General features: G+C 40.2%; 1 protein-coding gene across 1 annotated transcript in view; it reads left to right on the top strand.

Annotated features, from left to right (window-relative positions):
* Window positions 1-6: 6 nt before the first annotated feature.
* Fam102b (family with sequence similarity 102 member B) overlaps window positions 7-11,999 on the top strand; it is an 80,089-nt gene continuing 68,096 nt past the window's right edge. Inside the window, exon 1 of the mRNA XM_008850430.2 lies at window positions 7-206. Coding sequence (XP_008848652.1) covers window positions 70-206 — 137 coding nt within the window. The 5' untranslated portion in view covers window positions 7-69. The remainder of the gene's footprint in view (window positions 207-11,999) is intronic.

Raw genomic sequence — 11,999 nt, 5'->3', positions numbered from 1 at the left:
CGGGGCTCGGCCGAGTTGAGGCGGCGGCGCCTGTCGGTGCAGCCCGCACGCGGGCGCCTAGCCCTCACGATGATGAAGAAGAAGAAGTTTAAGTTTAAGGTGGACTTCGAGCTGGAGGAGCTCTCCTCCGTGCCCTTCGTCAACGGGGTCCTCTTCTGCAAGATGCGGCTGCTGGACGGCGGCAGCTTCACCGCGGAGTCCTCCAGGTAACGCGCCCCGCGGGCTCTGCTCCGGCTGCAGTCGCTCGCCGGCGGGAATTGTTGCACGGCCGGCATCCCTTTCCTCGTGGCCCCTTTGCTCCAACCGGGCTGCCAGCTGGGTGAGCCCGTCGTCCTCCGGGGACGAGTCTGAAATCAGTCCGGAACATCGATCGGCACAAACTGCTTCGCAATGGGTTCACCCGGCTGGCCTTGGCTCTTGCGCTCCTGGCTCCAGATGGTCCCTGGTGTCTGCCTTTTCCTCCCAGTTCTCTAGGAATGGGATGATGGCTTAGAGGGAGAGGATGCTTCTGGGTTCTCTTAAGACATTCTCATATTTGTAAAATACAAGGTAGAGGTAGAACTTAAGAGCCTTAAATGCGAAAAATGACCCAAACTGTTCCAAGAGCGCCCGCTTGGAAACGCCTGTGGTTGACAAACGCCTCTGGTGACTCTGCTGTGACTTAGGTGCCCAGGACAGGGCTGGGGTAGGCCTGGTCCGGCTTGACTTGAGTCAGGTATTCCTGGCAGACCTATCAGCCTCATCTTGGACCTGCGTCTCCAGTTACGGGCTGATACTCTCAATTACCCATCGTCAAGTGGCCACTAGTGGGTCTCAGGAGTGTAGGACTTAGAACCAGGAGAACCCAGACTCTGCCCTCATTTTGAAATGAGCCCCTGGGCACTCTGAGAGAGTGCAGCTGGTTACAGAATGCAGCCAGACGTGACAGGGTTCCTTGGGTAATTTAAGGACTGTTCACAAATTGACAGATTTGCCCTTATATTTTTCTCTACAATAAAATAGAAAATTTGAAGAAGGTTTTGAACGAAATTTTAAGTTCTTGAACTCAGGAGAAGGGTTAATAGCTAATGTTTATTTATTTTATATATGCTAGCTATAAACATAATTTTTATGCTAAAATAATGTCAGTGGGTTGTGGGATGAGAGCCAGGAAATTGTCCACTGTGACATAATGAAGCCTGTAGAAACCAGAAAATGCCCAATTCATTAAGGTAACAGATGTATGAAACGTTATTGATTCACAAAATGTGAAAGTCCGCTGAGGATAATTTTTAACATTACACTGTGCTGACAAATCTGTAAGCATTCAGCTAATTGATTATACTATCATTTGACACTCTTGTAAGAGTGTCAAATAATCAATGAGTTGGAGGGTTTGGGGGCTGGGGAGAAACTCTCCTAGCTCTTGGGATGGAAAAGCCTAAATCAACCCTGAATGTCTTCTGCGGAGAAATTAACAGTCTTGCCCTGAGGCCTAGACAGAAGACTTCAAGCAGCAGGGTATTTAGTCCCCACCTGGAGCAGTTAGGCCTGGACTTCTGGCCCAGTGGTGACACCTGGTGGTCAAAATAGCTTCCACTACCTCTCTCCCCGTTGTTGGTTTGTCTTCCCTTTCCAGATCAGTTATTTAGTCATCAAAAACAGTCATTTTTTTTTTTAGCAAGCATGTCCACTGAGCCTTTTAAGCATACTATCTTATTTAATTCTCAAAGCATGGATATGAAGTGGAGATTCTCATTTTGCAAGTAACTATGTGGAGTCTTAGGAAGCACACATTGCCAAAGTTCCTTCCTAGCTTATAATGTAGTGTCCAGATCTGGTACAAGTCTAGCTTCAAACAGGATGATACCAGATAACAGCAGGGTGTGTGGTGTTGGTTTCTGAATTAGCAGCTTACTAACAGTTTTAGGTGCAAGGGCTATAATTTGGTTTATCCTCTGCAGGATAAAAAAGTCAAATATCCTGAATTATACATACCCTTTCCCCTCCAACTAACTAAAACCTGGCTTAATCCAAAGAAATAATGTTGCCAGACTTTCTAGCCAAACAACAACAACAACAAAAAACCCCATGTAGCTTGAGAGAATGATTTTTAATAAGGAAGATGGGCTTTTGAAGTTGGGTAGAGAGTTAGAGTAAAGCTAAGAGCACCAGCTTAGACTAAGATGGATCTAAGCTAAAATGTCAGTTCCACCATAGCAAACCTGACTGGGGTTACTTAGGTCTTCTCAGCTAATCCACTCAGTTCTAAAACTGAAACAGTCACTGATTTGAGATTATCTTGAGGATTTAGTAGGACAGTGTACCTGAAACACTAACGGTGCTTTGGCATAGAGTTGACAAAGAAGAGGCCAGGAACTCATTGAAGAAAGTCTGTTTGCTTAAATGTTCTATTAACTCCCTTGCCCTAACAACTGCAAAAATGTTAGTTTAAAAAAAGATACCTTGAAGTGGACATCACAACATACTCCTTTAATCCCAGCACTCAGAAGGCAGAGGCAGGTGGATCTCTGTAAGTTCCAGGTCAGCACTTGAGAGGCGGAGGCAGGAAGATGAGGAATTAGAGTCCAGCCTGGATTATATGAGACTATCTTACACAGGTACAAATGCACACACATACACATGCACAGAGTCAACAAAAAAGATACCTCACTTTACAAGGAGAAAGAGAAAATAAAATCATGTACCTTAAATAGCAAGTGTCAGCCTAAGGCAATAATACATCTCTGAATGTTAGTTTTTGTAATTGCTCAAGGGAACCCTTATGAATCATAAACCATTAACACTAATATTTCTCCCATAGCAATATGAAATGACTTACATCTAAGAGCAGGTTCAAGTCCTCAGAGAGCCTGCTTACAAGATTGCCTTTGACTAATGTTATGATTTACTTATCTGAATGATGGTTCACTATGCTTATGCTGTTTGTACAAATCGTGTGGTTCACATTCTGAGAGTCTGAAATTTGGGTTGTGCTAAGCAAAGGGCAGGAGCCTAAGGGACCAGCTATGTAATAAGCCATTGGACCCTGAGTCTCTAATGAGCTTCCCTGGAAGACAGCATATTGCCACAGTCAGATGCTATAGACACTGTGTGTTGATTCTGCTTTGTGTCCTTTCACTGTAAAGTCTTAGGGATGAGTACAGCCATGCACTTAGTCTGGAGCATGAGTACAGCTGTATGCTTAGTCTGGAGCATTCCCCTAAGGAAGTACCAGACCCCAGAATGATCTTAGAGACTCCATATAAAATAAGGGATTTTGTAGGGAAAAGTTTTAGTGATACACAGAAAAATTACACACCAAACACATACACAAAACTTGGCTTTTGTACAAAAACTACACATGCAGATGATTCATGGCTCACCAAATATCATTTAAGCAATTACCAGATTTCTAGCTCTCTGTCGAGGACTGTGAGAAGCCAAACTAATATAAGGGTCTACAAGGGAATAACCGCTACTTAATGAAATTAGATCATAGATGTCTAATTGCTGGACCATAGGAGACATATGACTTACTACCTAATCAGTGGGCCAGACGTGTGAGTGTTGAAAAAGAAAAGACTTTGTTTACAGACATCGTGGGTACTGAAATTGGTGTTATCATTTCAGTTGAACATGCTGAGAGGATGAATTTGCATTGAGAAGAAAGTGAGGTGGGAGGACAGCTTGAGAAAGCCATTAGTAGAGTTGGTGCTAGATCATCCTGATGGCAGAGAGTTCACAGGAACAGAAGCAGAAGGAGATAGTATTAGAAAAGGGCTTTGAATGACATTATAGATAGAGTTTGCTTTCCACTGCTCAGGGGATAAAATTCAATCCAGGATTCTTGAACTGAGTGTAATGTGATTAAAGTGGAATTTAAGCTGGCTGGCAGCCTGGTGCTGTTTGGATTCAAGTGGTAAATAGATAAGAGATGGGGAAACACATGACCGGGTGAAAACAGCCTGAGCGGGAACTAGTGAGAACCTGAACACAGATTTCTTATGCTAATAATTGGTAAGTGATAATGTGGTGGCTGATGCCTTGTGCCATAACAGAAGTCAAGAAAATGTTCTGTTTGGTTTGTTTGGGAGGATGCTGTATGTGGCTGTAGAGGGTATGAAGGGTTAAGCTATATGCTTAACATATTACATTTTAGTGATAGTAAGCCTGATAATCAGTTGATGGCACATTTATTTGGTATGTGGATTTCTTAGGTTCTGGCCTATTGGAGCCATACAATGCTTTATTATTTCTCATTAGAATTTCTTTACAGTGTTTTGCTTTTTTACAGAAGAGGAATGAAAATGAATTTTAGAAGGATCTAGTTTCTCCTGGGAGGGTTTAATCAGTTAAGAGGTTAGAAAAAAAAAGAAAAGAAAGGTTTTTATTTGTAATAAATGATACTAAAAATGGTCAAGGTAAATGGTTAGGTCTTCCACAATTAACAAAGCATTAGGAAAATATATTGTACCATTATAGTGGTCTACCAACTGAGGCCAGATGGCTGCCTAATAAAATGTTTTTGAAGACCAAATAAAATATTTTGAAGACCTTTTGAAGGAAGATGGAGCATTGTATTATTATAATCTTTCCAGAACTCTCCCTTAGTAAGCCATTTAAATCACTTTTAGGCTTCTTGGGGTTTCAGGACGGGTTTGATTCTGGTATGCTTAAATAAAGGAATAATAGGAAGAAAATTTTCCAACATACCTTATGATTTCTCAGTTTACCTTATTGTGTTCATCTTTGTGTGTATGTTGTTTGTGTGTGTGCGAGTGTATGCGCGTTAGTTGTTAAATAATTTCCAGGTTTCACATGAACTTGTGGAAAGAACACATGTGAATTCAGGGCGTATCCTGGAAACAAATGAGCACATCTGTGTATTGGATCTTTTATTGTATAAACAAGCTGAAAGGATTTTTTTTTCTTTTTGCCAGAGAACATCTTTGTTTTCAAGAATTTAATTCACTGCACATTGGGTACTACTTCTTATTACAAAAAAAATTCATGTGTGAAAACTTAGAAAAGCAAAACTAATAAATAAGCCACCCAGACTAGCCACTATTATTAATATTTTTGTATATAACCTAGGATCCCTTATTGGTCTCCTACACACACACACACATCTCCTCCCCCACACACAATAAACACTGGTCTTTCTTTTAATGTGTATGAGTGTATTGCCTGCATGTGTATAAATGCCTCTATGTCCAAGGAGGTCAGAAGAGGGCATCAGATCCCCTGGAACTGGAGTTACAGAATGGTTGTTAGCTGCCATGTGGGTGCTAGGAATTGAACCCAGGTCCTCTGTAATAGCAGCCAGTGCTCTTAACTGCTGAGCCATCTCTCCAGCACCTGAAATAATTTTTATTCCTTTTTATTAATAATTTTGCTAACTATAGTAAGCATCTTTATAACCAAATATAGTATACATCTGTTTCTATTTAAAATTAATACCTAGAAATGGAGTTATTGAGTTATGCATACTTTAAAGTTTTTGATATATATTGTCAACTTTCCCTTCACTGCATTAAGTTTATTTTTAAAATGAAAAATTACTAATAAGTAGCAAATATAAAAAATAACCAATATTAAAAATTATTATTTGATTTCATGGCACAAATTCTTTATGCACTAAATCTCTCTTCTGGATGTATATCTCAAGGTAATGAAATCAGTATGTTGGAAAAATATGTGCACTCAGTAGCCAAGACATTGAAACAACATGTCTATAAATGGGTGACTAGACTTTTTTAAGAAGTGGTATAACCAATGTGTTATTATTCAGTCTTAAAAACAAAGATATTCTGTCATTCATGACAAAGCAGATAAACCTAGAGGGCATTATGCTAATGAGGCCAGCCAAGCACAGAATGACAAATACCGCATGATCTCATTTATATGTGGGCTAGAAAAGGTGAACTCATGGAAGCAGAGAATGGTGGTTGCCAGGAGCTAGAGGTGAGATGGAACTGCTTAGTCAAAGGAAGTGGTTTCTGACAGGATGAAGGACTTACAGAGATCCATTGTACACCATAATGACTATAGTTATTGTATTGTTCACTTGAAAATTTCTAAGAAAGTAGATTATAAATGTTCTAACAAAGAAGGCCTGAGGATTGAATGTTAATTAGCTTTATTTCACTATTTCACATTGTATCCTTATGTCAGAACATCATGTTTACACTGTAAATATGTGCAGTTGTTATTTGTCAACTATGCATTTGTATAAAAATAAATATATATTGAAAAATAATTCTTTACCCTGACCAGAACTGGGACCATCTGAGGAATCTTGAGTAGTGTTAATAACCAAGGACTTGTGTTGGTCTTGAGAAATAATGTCTTGAAATATTAAAATAATTAATTTATATTTATGTATATTTTACCCTCTTTTTTGTTTAATTCTTGCAAAATATCTTTCATGGAAATGGGAACTCTTTGCTGTTCCTCTTGGGTTAGGAGAGATGTCAGGTGCTGCAACACATTTCTTTTTATTTTAAGGATAAGCAGTTTAAACAAAACCAAAGTTTATTTCTTTCTCATATGAAGTTCAACGTGCTTTTGTGGTTCTGCCCTGTCAAGTTGTCAGGTGCCTGGACTCTTTTTACCTTGCGGCTCTCAGGGTATTATTCTCATCCACTATATGGGGACTATATAGGGACTATATGGCTAACCCCACATCCTAATTCCATAAGGAAATAGGAAGGAGAGGTCCGTTCTGCTCACCACCTCCCCACCAACCCCACCCATCCCCCACCCCCGGTTCCCTGAACTCAAACACAGCTCATTGCAAGGAAGGTTAAGAAATGTCATCTTTACCGGTTATCCCTGTACCTAGCCAAAAGTAAATAAATAGGAGGACCGGTATCAAGGGTTAATTAGACTTCCATTGTAATTGATATTTTTATTTTAGAGATGAGAAATATTCAACATAAAAGAGTCCATAGTGAGGAGTTACCTCAAGGCTACTAACAGTCGAATGACCTTGTGCATTTGTCAAAACGATAGTCTTGTCAACTCAGTGATTCTTAAGCCTTTTGCAACTCTGTCTTTAAGCTTTCAATTTTGTCTCCTAATAATTTTCCTCCTAAACCATCTTTTTCAGCCATTTGTATTAGTCAAATATGTATGCACTTCAATTTCCTGTTCCTACTCCTCATCTTTCTTTCAGTTGATCCAAATTCCCACCATTCTTCAAGCTCTAGATCTAAAGTAATGGCTCAACAGTTTTATACTCAGACCCACCCCAACCTACCACCCCCTTCTTATTTCTCTCTATCCCTTACTATATACACTATGCCCTTAATAATCATTTGTTGTACAAATGAAGAACTTTCCTCACCATCCCACTATGATATCCTGTCACACTATTCTTAAAATTCTTGATTCTATTAGCCATTCTGCACCAAATTTGTCTTTTAACTGCTTTTATGAAGAATTAACATGCAGTGTAATTTGCAGAAATAAAAAAAATAAATGCAAGAAAAGGCAGGGAGGAGGGCCAGAAAGATGGCTCAGTGGTTAAGAGCACTGGCTGCTCTTGCAGAAGACCCAGGTTCAAATCCCAGCACCCATATTGTGACTAACAACCTTCTCTAACTCCAGTTCCAGGGGATCTGGCACCCTATCCTGTCATCTTCGGGCACTGCATGACATGGGTGCACTTACATACATGCAGGCAATACACTCATACACGTACATCAAAAGTAAAATATTTTAAAGCAAAGGTATGGAGGAGGAAGAACTGGCTTTTGTTTTCTTTTGAGGGTGAGGGAAAGGAGTCAAGGGGATCATCATGGAAGAAAGATGCTTAGCAAAGTCTTTTCCTTTTTCTTTTTCTTTTTTTTCCTTTGGTATTTTTGAGACAGGGTCTCCTGTAGCCCCAGCTGGCCTGGAACTTGCTATGTAGACCAGGCTAGCCTTGAACTCACAGCGATCCATCTGCCTCTGTCTCCCAAGTGCTGGGATTAAAGGCATGTGCCACCATGCCCAACCTTCCTTTTTCTTTTTTAAAAATTATCTATTTATTTTTATTTTATGTGTATGAGTATATTGCCTACATGTATGTAAGTGTACCCTGCAGTGCATGTGTCATGCAATGCCTGTGGAGGCCAGAAGAGGGCATCAGATCTCCTGGAATTGGAGTTATGGACAGTTGTTAGCAGCCATGTGGGTGCTGGGAACCAAACCTGGGTCCTCTTTAAAAGCGGCCAGCACTCTTAATTGCTCAGTCATCTCTCCAGCCCCTCTTTTTTCTTTCTTTGTCTTCATTTTTTCTCTTTCCTTCCTTTCTTTTCTTCCTTTCTTCCTTCTGAGACAAAGTTTTATGTAGCCCAGGCTGGCCTCCCTATGTAGCCAGGGATGACCTTGAGATTCAGATCCTTCATGTTTCCACCTCCCTATGCTAGGAGTACAGGTATGTACTACCACGACTAGTTTTTAAAGATTTTCTTAAAGTCTAGCTGGGGGAGGAAACAATGACTGAAGAGCAGCAGAATGACACAGCGTGGTATACTGAGGTGTTGTGCGGTGGTGGTATGTCACCGCTGCCACGTGAAGAGGGGAAAGGAAGTAGTCATATCAAGGGGTTTGGACTTGAGTCAGTTCTGCAGTCCAGGGAGCCAGAAGCAGAGGGATGATGTGTGCAAGGCAGTAGGTTGGCCTTTCTCTGTAGCAATCAAGAAAGGCAGCAGCATGTAGTGGTACATCCATGTAATCATAGCACTTGTAAGACAGAAACAGAAGAATTGCCAGTTTGGGACCAGCCTGGGCTACATAGTGAAACCTTGTCTCAAAACAGAACAGAAACAAAAAAGAAAAGATACAGAAACAGGCAGATAGGTAGATAGATGATAGATAGATAGATAGATAGATAGATAGATAGATAGATAGATAGATGATAGATACAGACAGGTTAGATAGATGATAGATGATTGATAGATGATAGATAGATAGATAGATAGATAGATAGATAGATAGATAGATAGATGATTGATGATTAGATAGATAGATGATATGTATATAGATAGATGATAGATAGATGATAGATGATTGATAGATAGATGATAGATAGAAGATAGATAGATAGATAGATAGATAGATAGATAGATAGATGATAGATAGACAGATAGATGATAGATAAAATGTAATGATGATAAAAGGTCAGAAAAGTTTCCTCAAAGAATAGGAGAGAAAGATGATCAAAAACAAGTCCAGAGGCCCTACTGAAATTTAAAAATATAAATGTCAATAATAGCAAGGTATATATTTGAGTAATTTTCTCCAGCAGTGCATTCAAGTTTAGGTTTTAGGTAGAAGGAAAAGCCAAGGAGGCAAGGTAATTAAGGCATGAAGAAATTTAGAAAATCCATTTCAGGCTTCAAATTTTATAAGGAAAGAAGCCAGACCAGAAGATAAATCAGGAACTAGGGAAAGATTGGAAAATGAAAGCTTAGTGATGTCTAGGGATATGTGGAAGGAATTGTGTGTGGTGCTTAAGTTGGAGCAAGGGTAGGAGCTGTAGTCAGAGAGTGGAATATTGTTTTTTATTTGTTTGTCTTAATTGTTTGAGACAATCTCATGTAGCCCGGGCTGGCCTCAAACTCTTGATCCTCTTTTTTTTTTTTTAATTGAATTTTTGAGAATTTCATACAATGTATTTTGGTCATAGTTAGACCCCCTCCCCTATCTGCATCCCTCATGCACCCTCCACCACTGACAGATTTCATGTACTCTGTCATATATAGTAAGGCCTATTAGAGTCAAGTTTGTGTCCCTAAATGTCCTTCAGTGTGCATCCATCCACAAGAGCCTCTTGCTTCTACCTTCCAAGTGTTGGGACTACAGGCCTGAGCCACCACACCCAGCCAGAGACTCGAATGCTAAAGCTTGAGGTTACTTCAGTAGAGCAGTGTAGAGTTGTCTTGGTCTGGGATGTGGGTGTTGCTGAAATGTGTTGAAGACTGAAGTAATACTGAGTTATCTGCATGGTGTTAAAGTGGGCAGAATGGTACAGGTGCCGGGTGAAGAGAGATTGCAAAGCTGATAGTTTTCTGTGGTATGAACTTGAAGAGAATGACACAGCCAGGCACCGTGTAGTGTTTCTAAGCCTTCAGCTTGAAAGAGGAGTTAGAGCTTGGGAGCAGCAAAGGAGTTAGGCTCAAGCTGTGCTGCCACTAAACTGAGATGGGGTAGAGAATAAACATCTCCTACCTGTAGGAGCACAGTGCCAGCAGTGTCCTCAGGAAGCTGCCAGGTTGCAGTCAGGCACTGAGTAAAGTGTGAGTAAAGAGACAGAACATGGGAGCTGAGTTACCCCAAGGACAGGGTTTGGGTGGAATGGCAGAATGACAGGAAGGAGAACAGCACCAAAATAGGACAGAGTGAGAGACTAGGGGACTGGGATGCTCCTGCTCATCTTTTTCTGTGGATTGTAGAAGTAAATAGTCTTGATCTTTCTTCAGATTTCCAGTGCGGATATGAACTACTGTAGCGTGTTCTAGCTGGAGTTACAGACCTTTGTGAGACACCGGACGTGGGTGTTGGAAATCAAACTTCGGTGTGCTCTTTGCTGCTGAGCCATCTCTCCATCTCTCTAGCCCCTCTTTTAAAACAACAACAACAACCAACCAAACAAACAAACAAAATAACAGGGGCTCAGGTATCCCAGACCTGTGTCAAACTCACTGTGTAGCTGAGGATGAACTTGAACTCCTGATTCTCCTACCATCTTCTCCCAAGTGCTTGAGATTACAGGCTGCACCACCAGGCCTGGTTTATGTGGTGCTGGAAATTGAACTCCAGCTTGTACATACTAGGCAAGTACATCCCCGAGCCCATAGCTTCATTATTTTTAGTGCTGAACATCCTATGATCTGGGTACTCCAGTTTACCTACTTACCTATTCACTTACAAGGACATCTTGGCTGCTTCCAAGGTTTGCCCAGTATAAATAAAGCTGTTATAAGCATCTGTGTTCAAGTTGGCATGTGGATGTACATTTATAATTCTGTTGATTTAATACCAAAGATCATGATTTCTGGGCAGTAAGTAGCTAATCTTTTATAAAGGCAAATGTTCCATACAACTCGTGGAGCAAAGAGGCCAGTTATTAGCATTCGGCTTTGTAAATAAATATATCAACGTCCAAAATGTTAAATGAATTGCCTCAGGTTATGCTAGTAACAAGTGCTAAAAAAAGATCTAAAATTCAGTTTCTCCGCCTTGTCATCCATGACTTTTTCACTCTTAGAGGGCCTCCTCATGTCATAGCAGAGAGCAGTTTGGATTTCTCACCCAAAAAAAGGTCTAAACCTAAACTGTCATTATACCTAGAACCAGGTGGAGAAAAGTCATAGCTGGAAAAGTACAGTATTTGTTAGGGTAAAGGAGCCCAGCACTAAGCAGGCTGAGGTGTAGGAGCACAAGTTCAAGGCCCATTGTCAGATGCTATCTCAAAACAAAAAAGTGTTGGCAAGGATATGGAAAAATTGGAGCTCTTCTGCATTGCTGGTGGGAATGCAAAATGAATGGAAAAGTAAAATGTGAAACATTCATAGAATGGAATATTATAATAAAAGAAAGGAAGTACTGGTACATGCTGCACCGTTTATAAAACTTGAAAACATCATGTTAAGAATCAGTCACAGAAGACCATGTGTTGTATGATTAATTTGTATGTAATGTCTGAAATAAGAAAATTGTAGAGACAGATGATGAGCACTAGTAGTTTAGGGCTTGGGATGAGAGCGACTGCTAATGGCTACAGGGGGCTTTGCTTTCTTAAGGTAATGAGCGTGTTTTAAAACTGGCTGTGGTTTTACACATGGACTAGACTAGGAACCACTGAACTGAACACTAAATCTAGGAAAGTTGTATGGACTAAATTTGTATCTCAAAAGAAAGTTATTTTTAAAAAATAGCATTTTCTGACAGAATTCCATTAAGTCAGACTAATTCCTTGGGAAAATTCATTCTTTCATTTGACAAATATCTGTTGAATATCTACTATA

This window comes from Nannospalax galili, unplaced genomic scaffold, assembly GCF_000622305.1.
Source record: "Nannospalax galili isolate Female #2095 unplaced genomic scaffold, S.galili_v1.0 scaffold5, whole genome shotgun sequence".
NCBI lineage: Eukaryota > Metazoa > Chordata > Mammalia > Rodentia > Spalacidae > Nannospalax > Nannospalax galili.
Note: the sequence above shows the minus strand (reverse complement) of the source record. Positions and strands in the feature narration are given on the sequence as shown.